At 38.8% G+C, this 27,735-nt stretch overlaps 2 protein-coding genes across 8 annotated transcripts in view; one reads left to right on the top strand and one right to left on the bottom strand.

Annotated features, from left to right (window-relative positions):
* Window positions 1-3,747, top strand: part of LOC117296544 (organic cation transporter protein-like) — a 32,467-nt gene extending 28,720 nt beyond the window's left edge. For both annotated transcript variants that reach the window (XM_033779522.1, XM_033779521.1), the window contains exon 10: window positions 3,264-3,747. In XM_033779522.1, coding sequence (XP_033635413.1) covers window positions 3,264-3,378 — 115 coding nt within the window. In that variant the 3' untranslated portion in view covers window positions 3,379-3,747. The remainder of the gene's footprint in view (window positions 1-3,263) is intronic.
* Window positions 3,748-5,985: 2,238 nt separating this feature from the next.
* LOC117296543 (uronyl 2-sulfotransferase-like) lies at window positions 5,986-23,660 on the bottom strand. 6 transcript variants are annotated; one of them, XM_033779514.1, is made up of 10 exons: window positions 23,487-23,660; window positions 15,645-15,871; window positions 14,949-15,028; window positions 12,918-13,034; window positions 11,447-11,503; window positions 11,208-11,290; window positions 10,678-10,849; window positions 9,667-9,767; window positions 7,654-7,820; window positions 5,986-6,993 (listed from the first exon to the last, which is right to left on the bottom strand). In XM_033779514.1, the coding sequence occupies exons 1-10, from the start codon at window positions 23,525-23,527 to the stop codon at window positions 6,836-6,838; spliced, it is 1,203 nt and encodes a 400-aa protein (XP_033635405.1). In that variant the 5' UTR covers window positions 23,528-23,660; the 3' UTR covers window positions 5,986-6,835. The 6 variants fall into 6 exon arrangements, with proteins under 6 accessions (XP_033635405.1, XP_033635407.1, XP_033635410.1 ...); XM_033779516.1 differs by having other exon boundaries at window positions 23,461-23,658; XM_033779519.1 differs by having other exon boundaries at window positions 15,645-15,758; window positions 23,461-23,658.
* Window positions 23,661-27,735: the final 4,075 nt, after the last annotated feature.

Below are 27,735 nucleotides of genomic sequence, written 5' to 3'. Positions count from 1 at the left end.
CTGTGTTTATCAGTCGATAAACAGAGTTTTTCGATAAACAGTGTTTATCAGTCGATAAACACTGTTTATCGAATTATTGGGCATCTGACGTCGGCGTAAAACTGTGTTTATCAGTCGATAAACATATTTTTTCGATAAACAGTGTTTATCACTTAATAAACAGTGTTTATCACTTGATAAACAGTGTTTATCGAATTATTGGGCATCTGGCGTCGGCGTAAAACTGTGTTTATCAGTCGATAAACATAGTTTTTCGATAAACAGTGTTTATCACTTGATAAACAGGTGTTTATCACTTGATAAACAGTGTTTATCACTTGATAAACAGTGTTTATCACTTGATAAATAGTGTTTATCACTTGATAAACACTGTTTATCGAATTATTGGCCTATTAATTAATTAATATTTACCTCGACTTCGTCTTGGTAAAATTATCAAGAACCAGGCCTCGGCGGGTGTAAACCACTAGTTGAAAACCTCTTCACCACACATTGATTTCCTTATTTATTGCGGCAGCCCTCCTGGACAACAATTGTCGTTTTTCACATACAGTACTTGCAGCTGCCATTTATAATAATCTTTCGGCCTCAACTTCAAGACAACTTTCTAACCAAAATCTTGCGGAACATACATTCAAGTTGCAACGTTGAACATGATTATATTAGTGCCACAGGTTGTGTGTGCAAATTGTCGGCCTATTAATGGGAGTGAAACACTCAATTGTCGGCCTATTAATGGGAGTGAAACACTCAATTGTCGGCCTATTAATGGGAGTGAAACACTCAATTGTCGGCCTATTAATGGGAGTGAAACACTCAATTGTCGGCCTATTAATGGGAGTGAAACACTCAATTGTCGGCCTATTAATGGGAGTGAAACACTCAATTGTCGGCCTATTAATGGGAGTGAAACACTCAATTGTCGGCCTATTAATGGGAGTGACGCACTCAACTGTCGGCCTATTAATGGGAGTGACGCACTCAACTGTCGGCCTATTAATGGGAGTGACGCACTCAACTGTCGGCCTATTAATGGGAGTGAAACACTCAACTGTCGGCCTATTAATGGGAGTGAAACACTCAATTGTCGGCCTATTAATGGGAGTGAAACACTCAACTGTCGGCCTATTAATGGGAGTGAAACACTCAACTGTCGGCCTATTAATGGGAGTGAAACACTCAATTGTAGGCCTATTAATGGGAGTGAAACACTCAATTGTGGGCCTATTAATGGGAGTGAAACACTCAATTGTCGGCCTATTAATGGGAGTGAAACACTCAATTGTCGGCCTATTAATGGGAGTGACGCACTCAACTGTCGGCCTATTAATGGGAGTGAAACACTCAACTGTCGGCCTATTAATGGGAGTGAAACACTCAATTGTCGGCCTATTAATGGGAGTGACGCACTCAACTGTCGGCCTATTAATGGGAGTGAAACACTCAATTGTCGGCCTATTAATGGGAGTGAAACACTCAATTGTCGGCCTATTAATGGGAGTGACGCACTCAATTGTCGGCCTATTAATGGGAGTGAAACACTCAATTGTCGGCCTATTAATGGGAGTGACGCACTCAACTGTCGGCCTATTAATGGGAGTGACGCACTCAACTGTCGGCCTATTAATGGGAGTGAAACACTCAACTGTCGGCCTATTAATGGGAGTGAAACACTCAATTGTCGGCCTATTAATGGGAGTAAAACACTCAACTGTCGGCCTATTAATGGGAGTGAAGCACTCAACTGTCGGCCTATTAATGGGAGTGAAACACTCAACTGTCGGCCTATTAATGGGAGTGACGCACTCAACTGTCGGCCTATTAATGGGAGTGAAACACTCAATTGTCGGCCTATTAATGGGAGTGAAACACTCAATTGTGGGCCTATTAATGGGAGTGAAACACTCAACTGTCGGCCTATTAATGGGAGTGAAGCACTCAATTGTCGGCCTATTAATGGGAGTGAAACACTCAATTGTGGGCCTATTAATGGGAGTGAAGCACTCAATTGTCGGCCTATTAATGGGAGTGAAACACTCAATTGTGGGCCTATTAATGGGAGTGAAACACTCAATTGTCGGCCTATTAATGGGAGTGAAACACTCAACTGTCGGCCTATTAATGGGAGTGACGCACTCAACTGTCGGCCTATTAATGGGAGTGAAACACTCAATTGTCGGCCTATTAATGGGAGTGAAACACTCAATTGTGGGCCTATTAATGGGAGTGAAGCACTCAATTGTCGGCCTATTAATGGGAGTGAAACACTCAATTGTGGGCCTATTAATGGGAGTGAGACACTCAATTGTCGGCCTATTAATGGGAGTGAAACACTCAATTTGACTCTCCTCAGAACCATAGTGTAACGTTTTATTGTTTATTTCTAAAAAGAATATTGGGGGGAAAATATATCGTGCGAGTTGAACAAAACATTAATTTGGCTCAAAATGTTAAGTGCCAGCTCAATGTACATTCCTCAAACATTAATCTCTATTCGCGAAAACGGTCCATGTTGTGTCATTAATTAGTATAAAGAGCGCCGGCACGTTAATTCGGAGGTCGTTGGTTTGAATACCACTCTTAGTGAATTATTTGTTCAACCCCAAAATCATTCAAAATTTACCCAGTCAGTTCCATTGTGGTTTATACTGATAAATATTAAGATAGTATTATTATTATTAATAATGCTTATTTCAGTATTCTCAGTTCACTTAATCCCAATTTTTTTGGTAAGCAATGGTGATTTATAGGCGGTCTTCAAGTTATTACTATTCAATATGGCAGTACTTGAGGCATTACTCAAAATAATTATTAGGTTAAAAACTTCTAGCTGTTAATGGCATAAAACATTCCGAGAAACGGCTCCCTATGAAATAACGTATAGTTTTTGAGAAATTTGTAACTCCTCACTCAATTAATAGTTAGAGACTGCTGACGCCTTTTATTATGCATCTGAAAGCACACAATGTTGTGCAACATTGGTGTTTTTCTATCTATATTTTCTTCTTCATTATTAACTTCGATGACCAATTGAGCCCCAAAGCTTTGTTATTTTATGCATTCTTTTGATACACCAAGTGAGAATACATAGTCTTAGACAATATTAACACACGTGTCCAGAGCCTTTCTAACGAGTAAATATTTCTCTTGACTGTTGGTAGTGGTATACTTTTAAATGAACAAACCTTCAGATTGAAATATCTGTTGCAATATTTACCGATGAAATGTGACTTTGAATTGATTAGTTGTATCTTTATTTACAGGCCCAAATGCATGGGAGACGGCAAAGAAATCGACAACGACGTCGATATGTTGGTCATTCAACCTACCACCAAGCAGGGTGAAAACAACAACGCTTACGAATCGGAAAAACAGTAGCAACAATGTCATCCATTTAAATACAACAGTAGGAAAATCCAAACACTTGGAGAAAGGTGAAAAATATTATACATTTTCCCGTCGAGTAATTTGAGCAAAAATTCATTTGATTTCACCAACACGATGCCTATTTATATTCTTGTTTCCCCCATTGCCCCAAACTATAGGGTCTATTTTAGTTATTTTATGCGTTACATGTATTTCGTTTTCGTGCAAGCGTCATTTCGTTTTTCAGACTCGTTTTAGTCACCCTGCTTCACTAGACGTTTAAAGGCCGCGCATGGACACTATTCATGCTATTGGTAAATACTCAAAATAGTTACCAGCATACAACCTCAATTGGTAACGAGTAACGGAGAGCTGTTGATAATATAAAACATTGTGAGAAACGGCTCCCTCTGAAGTAACATACTTTTCGAGAAAGAAGTAAATTTCCACGAATTTGATTTCGGGACCTCGTAATTAGATTTTGAGGTCTAGAAATCAAGCATCTGCAAGCACACAACTTCGTGTGACAAGGGTGCTTTTTCTTTCATTAATATCTCGCAAGTCTCGCAACTTATACAGTAATTCTTAAGTTTAACTTCTACTACTTTGTACATGTTTGTACATTGTGAAATTGAATTGTTCTGGACGCGCTTGAAAGTTCACCACGGACTGCTCTTTTATACGTCACTCGTGTATAACCCGCGGGTTGTAGAGAGCAGTGAGGGTAAATACCCTCGCTTACGGTAAACATCTTTTCAAATAGAAATTCTGCTACGGGACGCTCCGTAAGCACAAAACGGCTGCATACGTGTATTATGAAATTTACCACTGGCTTTAAACATCAGATATACATGTACATGTACTGTACATACATTTTGCGATTATACCTGGATGAAATTATACCTGGATGAAGACAAAGTATCATTAACAGAAATAATAATGATTGGATTTCAATTCAATTACCTCAGTGATTGTTGAATTATTTAATTAATAATGATTGGATTTCAATTCAATTACCTCAGTGATTGTTGAATTATTTAATTAATTGCGCTCAGCTTATATTTCCCTTCGGTTGTTGACCAAGTGTACCGCAAGTTAAACGGGGTGGTTAGTGCACTGAACGTTCCCCTCCCATTCTTTTAAAGGGGGAGGTGCTAATCTGTCAACGATAGAGCATTCGAGTGTCTGGCTTTACTGCGTGGAGTCTGGGCCCGCTTAGATGCTTTGTGGTGCAATCTTAGGCCAATTTTGAGGTCGTCATTTTATATACTGTCACCCACCCTTCAGAAAGTGGTATAATTCGTTTCCACAGGATCGATGCCCATGGCGGGAGAGAGTGCATAGTTGAGCTGGTCAAAAACATGGGGGGGGGGGGGATCTGATATTGTGTCCCCCACCCTCCAAAAGTTGGGGGACATGTCCCCTTGTTCCACCTGTTTGACGCCCATGGTTAGAGTTATCAAATTAAAACCTTTATTCCATGCAAGTTTTGCATGGTTCAAAAACAGTATTTAGAGAAAGATCCACGGATTTGTTGTGTTTTTTCCCCATTATCTTCGGATTTGTTCGTTTACATCGTTTATTGCACATCTTTGATAGTCATCTACGTTCCGCACAATTGTACAGCATTCAGATACAACAATGAGAGAGCATTATTTGGATTCATACATACATACAAACAAACAAACAAACAAACAAACAAACAAACAAACAAACAAACAAACCTGTAAACAAACCTGTGAAAATTGAGCTCAATCGGTCATCAAAGTTGCGAGATAATGATGAAAGAAATATAATCCGTCATACGAAATTGTGTGCGTTCAGACGGTTGATTTCGAGACCTCAAGATCTAAAATCTGAGGCTCGAAATCAAATTCGTGGAAAATTACTTCTTTCTCGAAAACTAATGGCACTTCAGAGGGAGCCGTTTCTCACAATGTTTTATGCCACCAACCTCTCCCCATTACTCGTAACCAAGAAAGGTTTTATGCCAATATTTAATTTGAGTAATTACCAATAGTGTCCACTGCCTTTAAAAACACTGGGCACTACTGGTAAATGTCAAAGACCAGTCTTCTCACTAATTAGTGTAGCTCGACATATTATGCATAAAATAACAAACCTGTGAAAAATTGAGGTCTCGAAATCAAATTCGTGGAAAATTACTTCTTTCACGAGAACTACGTTACTTCAGAGGGAGGGCATGTTTGGGGCTACACATAGGTCCGGGCTACATTTTGGGCTCGGGCTACATTATGGTGCCGCACAGCCGTTTCTCACAATGTTCAAGAGCTCACCAATGCTGGTTACCAAATAAGTTTTTATGCTAACAATTATTTTGAGTACATGTACCAGTAATTACCAAGTGTCCACTGCCTTTAAGCTAAAGGAAAGACTAGACCAATGGTCGAGTTTTACCAACTTGTGTTAGGGTGCAACCAACCATGGATGTTCAGTACAGTTTTGGGCTGTGAGTAAAAACTTACAGCGTGTCCGTCGTTGATGGCCAGAGAAGTTCGCAATATACATGTACATTGTACACGTACATGGACTGTACTTATAATAGATGTTGAATTTGCACCAGGGATAAAGAATATTAATTTTGTTTTTTACCCATACACCGATGTGTTAGCACTGTATACCGAGTACTGAGTATACAGTGCTAACACACATCGATGTATGGGTAAAAACCCCAATTAATGTACTGTTCTTGTTTCGTACTTGTTTCTCCCGTACGGAAGTGCGGTTTTAAGTAGATCCAACGGATGCGGGGGTAGTTTTTCATTACTCCTCAGGAGCACTCAGTAAATGAAGGCTATGTTTATTTTATGTTGTCTTCCCATTAATGTTTGTTAACTTTTTCCCACTACATGTATCTCCAAATCACACGTTTATCTAATCCCTTTGTTATAAAAAAATAGTACAAATATATAAACACAAAAAAGATTAAGAATTGTAAACTCATATCAGTGTATAAAAACACATGACATAAGACTAGACATAATACATACCAAATCATAAATGTATATAAGCCTTCTTTAGTTATAAGTTAATTTAATCACGACAACTGTTAAGTTTGCAGTTCCAAGTCTGATCATTATCATAGCCAGTAGATCTATTAAAGCACAGCGATTATGTAAATTTGTGATTACACGTACTGTTTAATATATACATGTAGTTCCTTTCGTTATGAGCCCTTAAAACATAAACAACCTTGTGATATTTTGACCAATCCAGTAGTTAAACTATACGCTTGGAGAAAACTCACTCTTTCGGTGCAATCAAAGACATAATGAATCATGACTGAGGGTTATCTTCAGAAAATGTGTTTCATTACGCAATATACACTACTTGCTACCCGCTTTGGAATGAAAGATCAGGTTACTTTTATGGTATATACATGTATCTACACTTAGAAAGGTTTTAAACAGACAGTGGGTACCAACTACCAAAGGTAAAGAATCAAGCTTTAAATTACACCAAGTTCTTTCTTCAGTTGGTGAAAGCGGTTTTTGATGTAGTTGTAAATACGATATTCCATCTGAAGTACGTGGAGTAATTTTTCCTGAGCCTGGGGTGTCAATGGTTCCTTGTGATGCTTCGTTTTTGTTGCATATGTTTTTCCAGCTACATAAAAACATTATTATGAGATAATGTTAAAATTACAGTGACCCAACTCTTGACATTTTTGAAGGGGTTTGAACTTTGAGAGGGTTGAAGTGGTGTTAAAGGGACAATGTACACACAGTGGTTTTTTTTCTCCTTAAATCATTGCATGTATGAACAAGTGCTCAAAAGATAACAACAACAAACAAACAGAATAAAATCATGGCTGTATATATATTATTTGTTATTGCTTTGAGACTACATGTTTGCAATAACACAGATTTGATGCAGATGCTCGCCATTAAAACAAACTTGATGCTGGGGCTTGCAATTGAAACAAATTTAATGCAAAGGCCTGCCATAGAAACCATTTGGACGCCCACCATTAAAACAAATTGCAGAAGCCTGTCATAGAAACAATTTGATGCAGACGCCTTCCATAGAAACAATTTGATGCAGACGCCTTCCATAGAAACAAATTTGATGCAGACGCCTACCATAGAAACAATTTGATGCAGACGCCTTCCATAGAAACAAATTTGATGCAGACGCCTTCCATAGAAACAAATTTGATGCAGACGCCTACCATAGAAACAAATTTGATGCAGACGCCTACCATAGAAAAGATGGCGTCCCGTAACCCCAAAAGCTGAAACCTGAAACATCTGATATAACACTAACCTTCTACAGAGCTTGGTTTTTTGTAGATTGTTACCAACCCCTCGAACAAAGATGGTACAAGCTGTTCTAGAACACGCAAGTAGTCCTCAAATTCCTCCGTTAATCCTACGGCAAGTGAAGCATCAATGTTTTTCACGGTTTGGTTGTATGTCCATTCACTCAAGTTACTTTTGGTTGGAAGCATAGAGAAGTACATTTGTAAAAGGATTCTAAAATATGTGTAGATTTCCCAAAGTGATTTCGGCACAACTCAAATCATCTGAATACTGGCACATTTGATTTGGTTATAAAATGGCATTAATTCAGCAATTGAGAGAGACTCACTGTTTGTTTCTATCATTCACCTTTGGACCTTTCACCGTAGTAAGGATAGTTGATTAGAAGAATTGTTTCTTTCGGTATATAAACAAAATTTACAGGCCTCGGTGATGTCAAAACCATGGCCTATGCCCTCAGCTTCGCTTCAAGCACAATCTTTGCTTTGACATCGCCGAGGGCCTATATTTTTAACTGTGCCGCTCATTGCAGTCAATATTTCCATACTGTTCGTACAGAGCAATGCCAATTAAAAGAAGCGATTATATCCTATTTGGACATGTTGGAATAGACGCAGCCAATAAGTTTTTGTGGTCAGGAGATTGGTCGTCGATTCTCTGGCATTGTGTTATTATGTAAATGCAAGTTGTGAACAAATGAATATTCTGTATACATGTACTCATTAAGAGAGTTGAAACGCTGTTCTTCTAACCAAAGAAGTTTGTATTGCCATTAATTTAAAGGAACCTGCAAACAATCAGGCTCGATCATGTCGACAACCTCATGACCCTTTAAACATTTTGCTTTTCTAGCAAGCTGTCATTTAAGTCCCTAAAATAAATATAACATGACTTGATAGTCTCTTATACAAGATAGCCTAGAAATTACTACTGGACGGATGTCGTCAACCAAAATATAAATATAAACTTTTCGCAGCCGCTCAAGTATGATAACCCGTTAAAGAGGCATCAACTCAATCATCAACTGGTTCACTGTCATTCTTCTTTGATTTTGTGAGGTAGCCACACCAAAGATGGCAACATAAACAAAGGTAAGCTCAAACCAGAGGGTGCTGTAACAACTAATAGCGCAGTTTAGCATGATCGTGCACAAACATTTTTTCAGCATGCATAAAAGTAACAACTACAATGTATTGGGAGCCAATCCATGTTGCCATTGCATCCCTACCAGCCGGAGTAAGTGACGGGAGGTGATCGATATCGCCCAACTGCCAAACGGAAGTGCCAAAAGACCATTTACATGTAGCAAAATACCCATTGCGCAAGCACTAACTGTTAAATGAGGTGCATGCTGGTCTAGCTAGCAATCAAACTTGAACGAGTACATTGTTAATTACTCAAAATAATTATTGGCATGAAATCTTACTTGGTAACGAGTAATGGGGAGAGGTTGATGGACTATTAATGGTATCAAGCATTGTGAGAAACAGCTCCCGATAAATTAACTTAGTTTTCAGGAAGTAGTACCTTTCAACCAATTTGATTTTGAGACCTCAGAATTTGATTTTGAGGTCTCAAAATCAAGCATCAAGCACATAACTGCGTGTGACAAGGGTGTTTTTTCTTTCATTATTATCTCCCAACTTCGTTGACAAATTGAGCTCAAATTTCCACATTTTGTGCACTGAGAAGACTGGTCATAGACAATTACCAATAGTTTCCAGTGTCTTTGAGGTCTATAGACCTTTTCGCAAATACTGGGGCGCGCGCGTAAAGCTTGGAATTAGGTGCATTGTGGTCTAGCTGGTATCCAAATTTGATCCATATCTATCCCACAATGTACCTCATTCAACAGTCTGCGCTTGAGCATTTGTATTTGCGAAAAGGTCTATGAACAAAACAGCCTTGATACAACAACGCCCTCTATTGTTTGTGTAATGTTTGTTTGCAGTATGTTGTACAGAGATGTTAGCTTGTTTTTGTTTGTTTTTAAAGTAATTTAGTCTGAGATATTTACCTGCATCGTAGATCGTTCCCGCAGAAATACTTTAAGGTCGTAAAAAGTCTCTTATGATCTGTACAGAACGGCAGGTCTTGCAAAATACACTCACTCAGGGTCTAGAAAAAAAGAGCACTTATTTCTTTACTTCACAGCTCAAATAAAAATGCTCTTACAGTGGACGCTAATGGTAATTACTCAAAATAATTATCAGCATAAAACCTCACTTGGTAACATGTAATGAGAGCGGTTGATGGTATAAAACATTGTGAGAAACGGCTCCCTCTGAAGTGACATAGTTTTTCGAGAAAGAAGTAATTTTCCACGAATTTGATTTTGAGACCTCAAATTTAGAACTTGAGGTCTCGAAATCAACCATCTAAACACACACAACTTTGTGTGACAAGGGTGTTTTTTCTTTCATTATTATTTTGCAACTTCGACGACCAATTGAGCTCAAATTTTCACAGGTTTGTTATTTTATGCATATGTTGAGATACACCAAGTGAAAAGACTTGTCTTTGACAATTACCAATATTGTCCAGGGTCTTTAAACATCATCATTGGTAATTACATGAATTAATTAATTTATATAAACAAAATCATGAAAATATTTGTACAAGATCCTTTCTAGTGGGAGACTTAAGAAGGCAGCAGATTTACATGGTAAATCTCCATTGTCTACCTATCGTTCCGAGCTTTCACCTATTACCGAGAGCAATGGATTAACCTGGTAAGTCAGCTGCGTCCCACAAGTCCCTCATTGGCTTGCAAAAACTCATGTAATATTGTCAAATGTGGGCAAGACACACTCTCGATGAACATTGGCAATCTAACTTTCAATTTTAATTTTGATCATAACAAGATAAAACACGACAAGATGTTTCTCCATAGTTTATTATCCCAGTTTAAGAATCTGAATCCACACAGCTGAGCAATGCCTGGAAATATTGTTGCATGTTGTTCTTTATTTTAAAAATTTATTTAAACAAAATTCAGATACTTATAGTTTTTAAATTTTAACCTTACCGGTACAGTAGTGTTTCCACCCATTGCCTGTGCCATTTTAGAGCGCATTGATTTGACATAGCTGAGTGTGGCTGCTGATTTCTCATTATCACCGTACATGCTGTAATAATATGAAGACATGAGTCTTTCCACTGGGTCACGGACCAGGCTGATAACCATTGGGGGACTTGGCCTGGGTAGATTGAAATTATTCAAATTTGTTAAACAAAAATATATTCATAAACAATAAATATAAATAAATATAAACAAATACTGTGTGTTTTAATATACTCTACATTATGGAAATAGAGAAAACAATTAAAACAATTAAATGTCTCCAATGGGAAACTCTAACAACTGGGGTTCCTAACAAGGAATTTTATACAAAGTATGAAGGATGATATTTAAAGGAGCTGAAGGACAATAGGGATCCACGGTACAGGCATATAATACAAGCTTGTGTGTATGGGGAAGGGGTTTAGCTTTATGGGCTTAACTAGCTATACGACCTGTGAACCTACCCATGATTGAAAAACACCAAGCAGACTCACCATTCATAGTTGATATATCCAAAATGTGCAGAAAAGAAGCAGTTTCCCTTCTGATTGTTGATGAAATGTATTTTGTCGTCCACCTACGGTTTATAAACATCAGAAGGAAATTGCCATCAACACAGTACAAGTAATGTATTCAATGAAGATATAATACACACCGTTCCTCTAAAGGGTCCATAGGTACTTTTTGTAGGACAAAAAAAAAAACAATGTCTACAGATTTACTCTCAACTTACACAGTTTGAAGATAATGATAGTAGAAAGCTTCCCTGAAAACTTGACTTGCTGAGGTGCTGTAGTTTTTGAGAAACAAGTAAAACAATGTCATGAACATAATTTACGTCTCGGTTATCATAAGACAAAATTTATTTCAGCATGAAAAAACAAATTTTCATGATATTGTTTTACTCATTTCTCAAAAACTACAGCATCTCAGCAACTAAAATTTTAAAGACACCTGAAAATATAATTTTTTTTCTTTCAAACATAAGAGTATATGCTTACGAACAATAAAACATTTTTTTTTAGTAATTGTTTGTCACGATTTATATGTTAAAAAAATATATAAAGTTGTTTGGGGGGCTGACGCCGCTTACCCCTTTTGTGACTTCAATCGAGGCAGACTTTGCCTGCAATGCGTATAGTAAACACACGTGCAAAGTACATGTACGTCCAAGTCGTGAGTTGGTACATTTCAAAAAGTGTTTTTCTGCATTCAGCAGCAATACACCTGGTCGGCATTGCCAGAATTTTTTTTTTTTTAAACGTACAAACTCACGACTTGGTCCGTACATGTACTTTGCAATTGTGTTTACTCTACGCATTACAGGCAAAGTCTGCCTCGATTGACGTCACGAACAGTGCCCTCTCGGGTCGGGGTCTACTGTTAAATTTGTAAATAACATAAGAACTGATTTTGTAAAACCTTAGTTAACTGTTTATTCACATTCCACTCATTAAAACACATATATTAGTGACAAAAGCTTTATTTAAAAAAAAAATCACTTCCAGGCGACTTTCAGATACGCTTTCTACTATCATTATCTTCAAACGGTGTAAGTTTAATGTAATTCTGTGGACATTGTGTTTTGTGTTACAAAAAGTACCCAAACATCAGTCATCAAGCGAGAATAATTGACATCTCACTCACACACACCTGTGTGTCATAATGGCCAAGTGGTTTAGCTCACTGGACTCAAGCTCTGGTGTTAATTCGCTTGTAATGCGCACATACCCACCTTGCTGGGTGTTCAACACACAGTAAAACCAAAAACAAACAAAAGAAAACAGACTCAACTAAATTAGTCCTTGAAAACCTTTGACATATATTTTGAGAAAAGATTTAATTTTTGTGGTCCAAAGACAAGATCTAAATTTATGTGGTAGAGAGTCCCAGGAATGTTGAGACTTGGGTTCAATAAAGAGAAGCATGGAACTTGATCAAAGGTTCCCTGTGTAGTGTAATTTTGAAGTAGTTTTTAGATATAGCGGGGGAGCCTTGCCATTTAGTGCTTTGTGGACAAAGAGCAAATTTTAGCTTGAAGACGATTCAGTGAAGTTTTCAGAATGGGGGTGATACATGTAGAACTCACAATAATGTAAAAATGGCACGGTGTCCACACTCTCCTTACAGGGAGTCTAGGTTCTTTTGTTTGAAACTGTAGACTGCAGCACTAGCTTTGATCAGTGCATTTAGTTCATAGTTACCGTTGAAGGCTGGAGTTTGAAGCACTTGTATTGTTTCTGTCGAAGCTGATGTGTTACTAGATCATCTAATGTTCGGCTTCCAGTTTTAGGAATACGAATGAAGAAAACTTTGGTATCCTTTGGAAAAAGTGAAATAAGTAGTACATATTTGAATTGCAAAATATCATCTATTTCTGTATTACTTTAACAACATGAACAAAATAATGTTAAACCAATGAGTGGTGGATAGCGGTGTTAGTCAGGTAATTGCAAAGAAAACTGTATAACTTTAATGACTTCCTAACAACATATTATGAATATCTGCACTTATAAACTTTCAAAGCAACAACTGCTTCATCAGATGCAAACAAGAAAAACAGTTGCAACCAAAGTTTCTACATGAACAGTCCAGCACAGCGCAGTCGATACAATAAACAAAGGGATGTTAAAGTCACCTGGAAGTGGTATTTTGTCAAAATAAAACTTACGTCAGTAAAATATGTAATTTGATGAGTGGAATATGAATTAACAATTAACTAAGGTTTAACAAAATTAGTTTCCATGTTATTTACAAATTTGAAAATAAGCCAGACCCGAGAGGGCGCTGTTCGTGACGTCAATCGAGGCGCAATGAATCGCATGCAGTGCCAACACAAGTAAGTGACGCTTGGCACAAGCTAAAAAAATGCCCTTAAAGTTGAACCAATACCTGATTTTATTCCCGTTAGGCAAATGCTCCTTTAGGTTCGTCAGTCTACGTCTTTCAGGTCTCCCCCACTACACTTGATGACAAGTCTTTTAGGCGCTGCCTATTTGTCTGCCGTTCATGCAACAGTCACAGTCTGATTTATACACATGCAACAGCCGTAGGTAGAGCGTGGCAGACACAGACATACTGAGATCGATCGAGGGTGTTATCGTCCCCCGTAGCTACACCGCGCTGTAACTACACACCGCATTTAACAATTACCGTCTTGACTTCAAGACTACTTCCCCACTAGCTGGAAAAATTGTTGGGATGGCTTTATGTTTTAGAAAAGAACTTTTCTCTTCATGTCAAAATGTGTAGTGAAAAATGGAACGCTTCGGTGAGCAAATCACAGAAGGGTGTCATAGTTCTAACCCAAGTAAAAAGCAGTCAATAACACCCCATTCATACCCCGAACCGAGGATTTTTACCCAATCATATATGTTTTACGATAACTTACAACAGTTTTAACAGCTGGAGCAAATCACAAAATTAATAGAATAATGCAATCATGTCTAAAACAGGTGACCGACTATTTTTATCCTAGTTGCACACATGCGCGTCTGCGCTATTGATACACAGACTAGCTTCACAACTGATTTGATTTGTCATTTTTGATGTACAGCTATAGGCTAAAATAGACATCTTGTTGGTACCGCGCATACAATATTCTAATTGTATTAGTATGCCGCCGATGGTGCGCCTTTCTAGTAAAACAGAGACATATCTTGTGACACTTTAAACTAATCACAATGCAGAATATTTATAATGGGTGTTATAATTGTTCATACCTTCTTTTGATTTAGCAGTTTACTGGCAAGTGAGTGAAAGTCTACTAGACTCTAAAGAGCAATATTTTAAACTGGCTTTCTTTGCTCACTTAAAGGCAATGGACACTATTGGTAATTGTCAAAGACTAGCCTTCACAGTTGGTGTATCTCAACATATGCATGAAATAACAAACCTGTGAAAATTTGAGCTCAATCGGTCATCGAACTTGCGAAATAATAATGAAAGAAAAAAAAAAACCTGTCAGACGAAGTTGTGTGCATTTATACGGTTGATTTCGAGACCTCAAGTTCTAAATCTGAGGTCTTAAAATCAAATTCGTGAAAAATTACTTCTTTCTCGAAAACTATGGCACTTCAGAGGGAGCCGTTTCTCACAATGTTTTATACCATCAACCTCTCCCATTTCTCGTCACCAAGAAAGGTTTTATGGTAATAATTATTTTGAGTAATTACCAATAGTGTCCACTGCCTTTAATAATTAAATGTTTATTTTATAAATATTTACTCACTTACATTGTTTGTTTTTGTTTTCCAATGCAAGCTGGTAGTCTGTTTCTGGAATGACATACTGCCTGGGTACAAAACCATACTATCTGTAAATTTCAAGGGGAAAGCACTGTTTAAAAAAAAGAAATTTGAATAAACTGTGTAACCGTCACTTCACCTAGTGAGGATGACAGTCATATTGTACTATGTACCTTGGCAATTAAATCTACTGTTGAATGTCAGTGATTTACCTTCAAGTAACGAACACACCTTCAAATCAAGTAACGCACACACCTTCAAAATAAACAATACAATAATATCCCCCTAATTTTTTTATTGTTTATTTAAAAAAGTAAAAACATATACACACATTATTATTCTTATTCTTCTTCTTTTTTTTTTTTTTTTTTTTTGGGGGGGGGGGAAGGGCTCTGAGAAGAGCCATTTTTACTTTGGAAATCTAAAACCAGTACAAATTGTCCAGGTAAGAAGTGTCCAGGGAATGTGGCCAAGTAACGAAGGGACCTGATGAGACAGGTAGCAAAATTATAATGAGGGAGCTAAATAATAGCGTGGTTACATTCTTTCTTTTTGAGAACAGTGCCACTTTGCAGAAAGCGGCACCGAAAATGTCACTTCCAATATGGTCATATTTACTAACACTGCCAGTTGAGTCTGGAAAACAAATAGGCCCTACAAGTACATTTGAACACATGTACTCACTTTGGCTGGATGTGGCATTCACGCCTACAAAAGCTGGCCATGATTTAGATGAATAAAGTCCAGAAGCCGATGACACTTCTAAAGGAGAGCGGCTCGGTTCAGTTATGATCAATACTAGGAAGTAACCAATCAATAACAGTAAAACCATAATTATAAGCCTTCTTGAAAAAGAAAACGCCATCCTCAGCCTTATGGTCTGACCAGTGAAGAAGTTCAATAGCCGGTACCTGACAAATAATGGGAAATCAAATTTATTGTCACCATCTTGACACATTGTGTAGTAGATACGCCACACAAACTTTGACAAAAGTGTTCAGTGGTCTTTGCTTTAAAATTAACTTTCAAAAAACAGAATTAGCTGAAACTGACCCACCAAAAGGACCTACACGTAATGATAGCTAACAATGTATGGTTTAAAATAGGCACAAAATAGTCTATGGTCTGACACTTTGATTCGAGCGAAGTCTTTAATATACACGAGCGAAAATACACGAGTGGAGTTTAAAAGCACACAGAGAATTGCAAGGGGTAAAACAATGAATATGTAGACACAGGGGGTGGGGGTTGAAGGGAAGGGGTTGGTTTGAACATCATCAAGGCTGCTGGAAGAGGGAAAACAAGTAATTTATGATGGAAAGGTTTGTGGTAACACCAAGTAATTAATTAGTGAATGAGGCGCAAGCTAAAAGGGGGATATCTGTGGGGAAAAGGAGACAGCAAAACAAAAGGTTTAGCCTATTACATGCAGTCAATTCCTTCTTGGATGCTAAGACCCTGGGGTTGAATGGTCTATGAAGGTGCCACAGGGAAGGGGCTGGTTACCACAAACAGATGAAAGTACAAAGGACAAAATCAAATCCGGGAATAGGGGGGATTGAGAAAAAGTGATTAGAAAATGAAGCAGGCTGAAGAGGGAGTATATCTGTGGCATGGGGTTGAGTTGAGGGCAAAAACAAGGGTTTATTATCTTATAGATTTCCTTCTTGGATGCCACATTGTCCTGGCTAATTCTAATTTTTGTGTAATCATTCTACATTCATGGTTTAACTAACTTCCAATAAAACAAATTATTTAATAGAAAAGAGAAAATAGAATTAGCTGTTGCAAACAAAAAGGCTATGGGGAAAAAAGGAGACGGCAAAACAAAAGGTTTATTAGTCGTTTCCTTCTTGGATGTTCAGACAATGGGGTTGAATGGTCTGGAGGCGTCTAATCCAGAGTTTCTCCCTACTCAAATGCACAGTCTCTCTGTGGTTGCCTAGTGCCTCTATGCCCTGTAAGATCATGTCAGAAATGGAGTGATTAGGAAGATTGAAGTGATGACCTACAGGTGTATCTAGCTTTTGGGTCTTGACTGTAGATCTGTGGCCCCTAGAAACGCCTCTTGAGTGTAGTTCTTGTTTCACCTATATATTGAACACCACAGACTCTGCAAGATATGAGATAAATGAGATTAGTGGTGGTGCAGGTGACATGACCCCTTGTCTTATGGGTGGTACCGCCGGTGTTACTGGTGAAGGAGTCCAATTCCCTGATGTGTTGTCTACAGACGATGCATTTGGAGATGTTGGAACACCTATAAGTTCCCTGTGGTAGAGGGGGATTAACATCATCATTAATGGAAGGGACTTCTGCTCGGACAATGAGATCCCTGAGACTTGGTGGGCGTCTGTAGGCAACTATGGGTTCTTCCTGCACAGTACGTTGAAGTCGATCTGATGTGTGAAGAATATGATGGTTAGAACTGGTTATTTTACGAATGGGAGGAAGTGAGGGGTGGAAAGTGAAAACAAAAGGAACTTTCCCCGTAGGACTCTGTTGTTTCTTGGGTCCTTTGGAAAGTACTGACTCCCTAGAACGAGCCTTGACTTTCTGGATAGCTCGATGGACTGCTAGAGAGCTAGACCCCTGGAAACAAAGGTGTTTCTTAAGTTCCTGTGAGTGGTGGATAAAATCAGAATCATTAGAACAGATTCGACGGAGTCTGAGGGCCTGACTGTAGGCTATGCTGGTTTTGCATTGTCGGGGGTGACAGCTAGTGGAATGTAGGTATTGGTGTTTATCTGTGGGTTTAACGAAGAGATCTGTGGTTAAGCCTTCATCCGTCTTGAGAACCTTGACATCCAGAAAGTGTGTATCCTTGGTTGAGTATTCGCTCGTGAATTTGATGGTCCTGTGGAAGGAATTTATGTGATTAATGAAAGCTTTGAGGCTTGCTTCATCGCTTGTCCAGATGAAAAAGATGTCATCGATATAGCGCCACCAGACCCAGGGGCTGATGCCAACATGCGCTGTTCAAGATGGCTCATGAAAAGGCACGCCATTGATGGTGCCATACGTGTGCCCATTGCAGTGCCCTGTACCTGTAGGAAATTCTTACCCATGAAAGAAAAGTTGTTTTTTGTTAGAACATGTTGCATGAGGGATACAATGTCTGAAATGGGCGGTGATGTGTGACCACTCTTAGCCAGAGCTGAAGAGCAGGCAGCAATCCATTCATCTTGGGGAATGTCGGTGTATAGAGAGGTTACATCAAAAGTACCGATGATGGCTGTGTTAGGGACCTGCTTCTGAATACCTGCGATTTTGCGGAGAAAATCTGGAGTGTCATGAATGTATGATGGAATCTGCAGCATTAACGGCTTGAGAAAACTGTCAACAAAAAGAAAAAAATGTTCTCAGTGGGGGAACCATTGCCAGATATGATGGGTCTTCCTGGGTTGTCTGGTTTATGTATCTTTGGAAGGAGGTAAAACCTGGCTGTTCGACAGTCGACCGGGGAGAGAAACTTGTGAGCTTTCTTGGAGAGGTTGTCACGGTCATGCATTTCGTCCAGTGTTAGTTGAATCTCCTTTGAGAAGGTGCCTGTTGGATCAGTGTCAAGTGGTTTATAATTAGTTTGGTTGTTCAGTTGTCTCATGGCTTCATCGATGTATTGCTGGCGGCCCATGACAACAACAGCAGAGCCCTTGTCGGCTGGCTTGATGATGATGTCTTTCTGTGCTCGTAGAGTCTTAAGAGCCTCACGCTCTTCTCTAGGGAGGTTGTCATGAGTCCTGTGGGTAGAATGATCATTCGAGTTAATTTGTGAACTAACAACCTGCACGTAAGTTTCAAGGGAAGGAACACGGTTCTTAGGTGGTACCCATTTACTCTTACAGTAAAATGGCTCAGGATCCATGGTGGTGAGTCGAGGAAGAATTCACGTAGTAGTCAGTTAGGTCCTGACTAAGCTCAGCCTGATTAACTGTAGGAGGAGTGGGGCAGAAGTTAAGTCCCTTGGAGAGAAGGTCATTTTCTGCATCTGAAAGGGTACATGATGAGAGGTTATCTGTGGATTGAGGGGCCGACAATTCAGCTTCAGTGGGTACATTGCGTTTGAATCGTCTTTGTCTGTGATGCTGCTGTTTGGAGACAAGACGACCAATCTTGCCATTTCTCCTAGAAATCAGAACAGATTCAAGTTTAGTTAAACCAGCATCGATCTCACTGGTGAATTGCTCAAAACGGGCACTTGAGCAGATGGACCTAAGTTCCGCTTCAAGATAGGATATATCTCGGTTGAAGCTGTTGAGACAAACATCACAGTGTTCTGTTAGAATACGAATGAGACTAAGTGAACCTGTAAACCTGTGGGAATGAAACGGGTTAGTGTGTGGAACCTGTAGTTGTCTCGATGATACGAATAACGTAGTGCTTTCTATTTTAGTTTCCTAAGTTCCTGAAACAAGCGAACGCAACTTTGGTTAGACATGGTGAAAAAGAAAACAAACAGGAACAAATCTGTAGAGAAAAGCAATAAAAAAATGTTAATAAACTGAGGCTGGCGGTAACACCAAGGGATGATAATCTAAAGAGGAGTAGGGGTGGTTCTGAGAAGAACCTTTGGTTTCAATTGGAGAAAATGTTAAGTTGACAAAGACATGAATAAACTGGGGGAGGAAAACAACATTAATGTACAAAAGGGAAGTGCACTAAAAAGGAAACAGATTTTAGTGAAAATGCAGGGTGTGTAGAGTAAACCTGGAGGGGGAGGAAAACTGTGGTTAATTATACACGGGGAAGAACTCATGAAGGGAAAAAAAAGGTAATGATGAAACAAGTAGGGAAACAAACGGGAAACAAAAGTTCAAGCAACCTGCCACAAAGAAAAACAAGCAAACAAATAAAGAAACCTGTGGAGAAATATAGTAAATTTAGTAATTGAACATAGTCAAAAAGGAAATGGGAGAAACAAATTGGTTATTATATATGGAGAGAAGGCAATGAGAGAAAGAAAGAACAAACTGTGAAATACAACCAACAAATAAGACAAAATGTAACAAGAAACCAGGGAGGTAAGGAGGATCACCAAAGGGATACTGCAACAGAGGAATATAGATGAGAAAATGGAATTAACTGTTGCAAACAACTTACCAACCAAATGGACCGAGAGTATAAATGCAAAAAATAGTTAATGGCCTGACGTTTCGACCCTAGCAGAGTCAAATGCCAACACAACAAACATGAACAGGTAACTAAGTGAAACATAAGCAGTGAAGTGGAAATACATGAATGGGGTTAGAAAGCATACATAAAAAAGCAGGGGGTAAACAATGAATAGGGGGACAAAAGGGGGGGTGAAGGGAAGGGACTGGCTTGACCACAAGCAAGAAGATGGAAACACAAAGGACAACATCAAGGGTGGTGAGGTTCAGGCTAAAAGGCTATGGGGAAAAAGGAGACGGCAAAACAAAAGGTTTATTAGTCGTTTCCTTCTTGGATGTTCAATAGAAAAGAGAAGGTGTTTGCCTCAGGTGTTTCTGGTTTGATTGGCTTCATATTGTGCCACAGCACCTTGTAAACCCAAGAAGCCATAAAGTATTTTAGGCCTATCGTAGACCCAGGAGTAAGCAACAAGGAGGAGCTAATCAGCGTATGCAGGATAGAGTTGTGTGGCGTGTCAGACATTGAGCCCGATTCAAACATGCGGCAACGCGTCAACTTGGGTTGATTAAATGAATGAGTATGGAAACTTAGCCCTAAAGAAATACATAACACTGAATATTATTATTTGTGAAATTCTCAGGCAAAAGAAAATGTGAAAATATGGAAAGGCCAGGCCACATGGCTATATTGTGCATCATTCATGAGCGAGCCATGACAACTCGAACGTATATCAAATGAATGGACATTGGACAGCTCAACACGCATAACCCACAAAAAATTACCTACATTTGAACCTGAAATGTGTGACCTTAAGGCTTGCGAGGGTGTCCTTTAAACAAATAATTAGCTTTTTTAGTCTAGAACTCAAGAGCCCAAACAATACAAAGTGACACATTAGATGCTTACTCATTGCTGGCTGGATTTGGACTACTAGATACTACCTCCAGCCGGTTTCCACTGGAAGTAGAGGTCATGTGAGGTCACGCACACAAAATAAAATGAATACCTAATTTGTCCCTACCCAATCCCGCAAACAATGTTACCTACGTTCTCGTGTGGCTGATTTGATACAAATTTTCAAACAATTAAAATAGAAAACTTTAAGATGATGTCACATAACAGGTGATAACATCATCATGACGTCAAGTTGCAATATGCGAACAATTGCATGAATCATCTCTGAAAGTTTCATTGCAATCGCTAAATGGGAACATTGCAAAACAGCCCTTAGACAAACAAATGTTGGCTGAAAAATACAAAGAAAGGAAAAAACCCAAAAACTTTAACGAAACAAGAGCTGTTTCACAGCCCTACGTGAAGAAACAGCTAAAAATAGTTAATGGCCTGATGTTTCGACCCTAGCAGAGTCTTTCTTGAAGGCTAAACGACAACACATCAAACATTAACAGGTAAATAAGTGAAACTTAAGCAGTGAAGTGGTAATACATGAATGGGGTTAGAAAGTATACAGAAAAAAAGCAAGTTGCGAACTATAGGGGCAGACGGGGTGGGGTTGAAACGAAGGGACTGACTTGACCACAAGAAGATGGAAACAAAGGACAATATCAAGGTTGGGAAGAGGTGGAAAGAAAGTAATTAATTAGTGAATGAGGCGCAGGCTGTAAGGGAATATCTGTGGGGAAAAAGGAGACGGCAAAACAAAAGGTTTATTAGTCATTTCCTCCTTGGATGTTCAGACCATGGGGTTGAATCTGAAGGCGCCTTATCCACAGTTTCTCCCTACTCAAACCAACAGTCTCTCTGTGGTTGCCTAGTGCCTCAGTGCCCTGTAAAATCATGTCAGAATTTGAGTGATTAGGAAGATTGAAGTGATGTCCTATGTATCCAGCTTTTGGGTCTTAACTGGCCGTTGAAATGCCTCTTGAGTGTATAGTTCTTTTTTCACCTACATGTATATTAAACACCACAGACTCTGCAAGATATGAGATAGACGAGATTAGTGGTGGTGCAGGTGACATAACCCCTTGTCTTATGGGTGGTACCACCGGTGTTGCTGGTGAACTGGTGAAGGAGTCCGATTCCCTGATGTGTTGTCTACAGAAGATGCAATAAGAAACACCTCAGTTAGGTAATTTTCAAGTTAAAAAGAACCACGGTTAGAACATGTTTAAAAACTTTTTTCAACACAGTGACAATAAGAGTAATCTGTGTTTAAAATTCCCTGCGAAGTATTTGTTCATTGTTCGTCAATGTTTCTATGTGACGTCCAAGAATATTTCGATCGGCCCGTAAGTTAACCTTTGACACGAGACATACCCATTCTGTCGTCCTCTTGCAGTAAAGCCCCCTCGATGTTTTCACGGAACACTCGACCGGCACATGATTCCTGCGCAATGTTGTGCAAATTAATTAGTCAAGTAAATGACTTCAGCTATTTACTGACGTTCGTGAGTCCATCAAATAAAAAACCAAAAGGTACCTGATGAGGTGATTAACATTGGAAATACTTCCTTCTGAACGCTGGTTTTTGGAAACTAGATCAACTTAAATGTTCAAGTATGTTCGACGTGGATTAAGCAAAATACAGAACGTCAATTGCAAAGAACTCTGTAAATTTTCTCAAACGTCATGCAAAATCCCTAAATTTTTCTCCAACATCTGTGTCCATAATTAATTATGCAAATGAGTCAAAATAAAGATAATTTAATTGTTAAGTTCAAGTCATCAAGTATCTACATTGAGAAATTTAAATGGCTTTGCAGTTTTGAAGGGAGGCGGGTTTCTAAAAAGTGTTCAACGTCAGAGGCCATTTTCTCGGATTGTTATTTTTTGCTGGTATAGCAGTGAGTGCTACTTCGTGAAAGCGCTGACGATATACATGATATAGGGCCTACTGGATTTGCTTGATTGAAAAGTGTCTTTATTGAACTCAATTAAATTTTGGCTATGTGACCCCGAGTATAGTTTAATAGTGCTTAGTGTTAGAAATGACGCAGAAATCCAGAAATGATGCAAACATCCAGAAACGAGGCACAAATCCTGGAGGTACGAATTACTTGTAAAAGGTACGAAATGTCTTAAGAAGGTACGAATTAAGTTTCCAAGATACGAAGTGTCAAAAGTCACTCCGTCCGTACCTTCGCAAAAAATAATAATACAGTGTCCAGGCAAAGGTGCGAAGTGTCCTAACACCTTCCAAAACATAGCCTATACAGCCTATAGACTATCAGTACTCGGTTTCGGTTGGACTCCTCCGTGCTCTCCTCACAGTGTTGCATTACAAAAGCCACTGAAGTTCAAGCCACTGACCAATCTATTCTCTTCTCTTCTTCGTGGCCATGGCCCAATGAACAAACCAAAGGCAAGTCGAGAATGAGAGCTAGCTACGATTACGAGCCAAACACTAAATAAAAAGAACATTAGTTACCTTATAAAATATTGTTGTGTACACACCTAGGTGATAACTGGTATAGTCTTAGGAGGACAATCACCATTCACACAGGGTAACCATGCACGCCAGAAGCATCATGGAGGGCGGCCACTTAAAAAGTCCCGGATGAACGAAGATGCTGTATTAACAACCTCTTCAATTTAAATCAAGAGAGGGCGACTCAAGACTCTGAGATAATGAGGCGGAAACGATCGAAGAATGCCGCTGTGGCAAGATATTCTGTCCCCCAAATTACCAGGAGATTCTGTCCCGCCGAGGTTCGGTGCCCCCAATACGGAAAACTGTGTACAAACCTACATTTGATAGCACCCTCTCTTGAATCATTCTCCTCAGCCAATCTTAAAGGAACACGTTGCCTTGGATCGGTCGAGTTGGTCTTTGAAAAGCGTTCTGTAACCGTTTGTTATAAAATCGATATGGATAGAAAGATGTTGTAAAAGTAGAATACAATGTCTACACAAACATGCCTTGAAATTACGTGGTTCTCTTTTTACCTCGTCGACTAACACGGTCGGCCATTTATGGGAGTCATATGGGAGTCAAGTTTTTGACTTCCATAAATGGCCGACCGTGTTAGTTCGCGACGTAAAATGAAAACCGTGCAATTTTGAGTGATACTTGTGTGGATCATTATATTCTACTTTTAAAACATCTTTCTAACCATATGCATTTCATAACAAACGGTTTCAAACGCTTTTTATAGACCAACTGGTCCGATCCAAGGCAACGTGTTCCTTTAATTTCCCATTGGAGGACCGAATCTCCGGCGGACAGAATTCCCTGGGACACCGGTCGGGATCGAACGACGATCTCACTTATTGTCTAAATTTGCATAGTCTTGACGCCGGCAAACTGCGCCAAAACTTGAAGTTTGTAACCAAAAGAACTAATTAGGACTAGTCCTAGGCAATGCTAAGAGATAGGACCAGTCCTGGTCCTAACTTAGGACTGGTCCTATCTCTTAGCATTGCCTAGGACTATAGTCCTAAGTTAGGACTACCTTTGTGATATCCACCCCAGGGACCATAAGTGACACTTGTGTCCTTATAAGCAAGACACATAATCATTGCTTCGTCCTCGGATGGGATGAAAGCCGTTGGTCCCATGTGTTGTGTAAACGCATGTACCAGTGCACTTATCGAAAAGAGAAGGGGTTCGGGCCCCGGTGTTCCTGGCTGGATTGGCAGCATATTGCGCCACAGCACCTTGTAAACCATTACATGGTGCTTCGTTGCCTTGGATCGGTCGAGCTGGTCTTTGAAAAGCGTTTGCAACCGTTTGTTATAAAATGCATATGGGTAGAAATATATTGTAAAAGTAGAATACAATGATCCGCACAAATATGCCTCGAAATTGCACGGTTTTCATTTTACCTCGTCGATTAACACGGTCGGCCATTTATTTTATGGGAGTATAGCTGACCGTGTTGGTTCGCACAGTAAAAGGAAAACCACGCAATTGTAAGGAATGTTTGTGTGGATCATTGTATTCTACTTTTAAAATATCTTTCTAATGATATGCATTTTATAACAAACGGTTACAAACGCTTTTCAAAGACCGACTCGACCGATCCAAGGCAACGTGTTCCTTTAAGGATTAGGTCTTATATCTCAATCTTGTCTTATTTATTTTCAGCTTAAACTTGTGTTGTTTATTTTCAGCTTAAACTGTTCTGCCATCTTGTTGCTTCTATTGCGAATTTGTTGTGTCATGTATTATGTTCATCTGTCCTTTTTGTCTGATCTGTCTGGTTGTCTCGTTTTCTTGTCTGTCTAGCTGTTTTTTAACAAGCTTATGCTTACCAAAACGGCCCCGTACTCTATTTATTTATTCATATTTACTCTTACTTAAAGGCGCGTTATAAATACGGTTATTATAAAAGGCAGTGGACAAAATAATTATCATCATAAAACCTTTCTTGGTTACGAGTAACTGGGAGAGGTTGATAGTATAAAACATTGTGAGAAACAGCTCCCTCTGAAGTGACGTAGTTTTCGAGAAAGAAGTAATTTTCCACGAATTTAATTTCGAGACCTCGAGTTTAGAATTTGAGGTCCCGAAATCAAGCATCTGAAAGCACACAACTTCGTGTGACAACGGTGTTTTTTCTCATTAATACATGTATCTCGCAACTTCGACGGACTGTGAAGACTAGTCTTTGACAATTACCAATAGTGTCCACTGGCTTTAAGTTGTTTTTCATGTTTTTTTTACACTTATTGTAAATAATGATGGATTTTTAATTAAATGCCAAGGGGTATTAAAGGCCTTCGGGCTACATTTTTTTGTAAACTTGTTTAGCTCCAGGCAAAAATATGTTTACATTTAGTTTGTGTTTTGATGCTGAATAAATAATAATAATAACAATAATGGACTTTTAAGTGGGTGAGATTTTGTTTCGTCAATTTACATTAGTTGTTAAAAAAGAAAGAATTTTTTTTACGGTCTCATCAACACTTTTTTTAAATTCAATATCTTGTACATCATGTTTCATTTGTGTTGAACATATTTGTGTTAATCGGCCTAAAACTAATTAGAAACATAATAAAATGTTATCAAGTCAACAACACATAACGAAGAAAAACCGCGAACTTCCGCCAAAAGGAGTTGTGCTCACCTCCCGCAAAACATTTCATTTTGTCATTGAGGCGTTTAGCTTTTTCATGTCCAAAAGGCTGTTTACTACACAAGCACATGCTTGAATTCACCAGGTATGCACGAATCACAATACTGGCACGGTACTGCTGTCCCACAGTTTTACTTGTAAAAAAAAAAACAATGTGTGTATTTATTTTCAAAGCTAAAACTAATTTATTCAAATTGTAATGAGTATTTTTGTTGTTCAGATTTGTCATTAAAGCCATTATACACTTTCGGAACAGAAAAAAAAAAAAAAGTTCACAGATAACTTACAGGGTTTACAGAAGGTAATGGTGAAAGACTTCTTAGAAATATTATTCCATGAAATGCTTTACTTTTTGAGAAAGCATTAAAACAATTATCAATTCTCGATATCGAGAATTACGGATTTTTAAAGTCACCAGGAAATATAGTTTTTTTTCTTCAAACATTAGAGTATAATCATGTTTCTGAACAATAAAATATTTTTTTGAGTAATTGTTTTTAACGATTTATATGTTTCAACAAATAAATAAAGTTGTGTGGGGGTGACTCCGCCTATCCCTTTTGTGACGCCAATCGAGGCAGACTTTGCCTCGATCGAACACCGAACACACGTACGTGCAAGTACATTTAAGTCCTAGTCGTGAGTTTGTACGTTTCGAAAAAGTTTTTTTCTTGCATTTTTCCGGCAATGTCGACCAGCTGTATTGCTGCTGGATGCAGCAAAACAACTAAAGATGGGGTCAGTTTGCAAGTCTTTTCTAGCGCAGCCTGTGCAGCAAACACTTCGAGCCGTCGTGCTTCGAGAATCCGGAACACACTACACATTTTGACATGAAGAGAAAAGTTCTGTTCTAAAACATGACGCCATCCCACCAATTTTTTCCAGCTAGTGGGGAAGTCGAAGAAGGTATCTGAAAGAGGTAACGAACCTCATGAGCATTTGCCTAACGTGAACAAAATCAGGTATTGTTTAAACTTTGAGGGCATGTTTTTAGCTTGCGCCAAGCGTCACTATCTTGTGTTGGCACTGCATGCGACTCATTGCGCCTCGATTTACGTCACGAACAGCGCCCTCTCGGGTCGGGCTTATTTTCAAATTTGTAAATAACATCGAAACTTTTTTTTTTAAACCTTAGTTAATTGTTTATTCATATTCCACTCATCAAAACACATATTTTAGTGACAAAAGCTTTATTTTGACAAAATACCACTTCCAGGTGACTTTAAGCGAAACGTGCAGAAACAAGGACGGGTTTTCCCGTTATTTTCTCCTGACTCCGATGACCGATGGAGCCTAAATTTTCACAGGTTTGTTAATTTATATAAGTTGTGATACACGAGGTGTGGGCCTTTGGACAATACTGTTTACCGTAAGTGTCCAATGGCTTCAAAAATAATTCAAAGCAAAGATTTGTTTTCATAAAAAATAAAGATTTTCGTTTGACGTGCTTTCTCGTTCCGGATCCGACGATACGCGTGAGACTTGCATAGAAATATTTTTAGATTTTTGTCTACTATCATCATTATAGACCGTATAAGTTTTATGTAAATCTGTGATCTTGTCCTTGCTCTGTGCCCCTCAGCAGCTGTGCCGAGAGTTTTATACCACACACTTCCAGTTTTACT

The sequence above is a fragment of the Asterias rubens genome, chromosome 11 (assembly GCF_902459465.1).
Source record: "Asterias rubens chromosome 11, eAstRub1.3, whole genome shotgun sequence".
Lineage (NCBI taxonomy): Eukaryota > Metazoa > Echinodermata > Asteroidea > Forcipulatida > Asteriidae > Asterias > Asterias rubens.
Note: the sequence above shows the minus strand (reverse complement) of the source record. Positions and strands in the feature narration are given on the sequence as shown.

What these genes read in the sequence shown, in the direction of transcription:
- LOC117296543 (XM_033779514.1), bottom strand. Translation starts at nt 23,527, where the DNA reads ATGGTGATTGTCCTCCTAAGACTATACCAGTTATCACCTAG. An exon ending in GGATATATCAACTATGAATG is followed by an intron (nt 10,850 to 11,207) that starts GTGAGTCTGCTT and finishes CAATCTACCCAG; the next exon opens with GCCAAGTCCCCCAATGGTTA. An exon ending in AAAACCAAGCTCTGTAGAAG is followed by an intron (nt 6,994 to 7,653) that starts GTTAGTGTTATA and finishes GTTTTTATGTAG; the next exon opens with CTGGAAAAACATATGCAACA.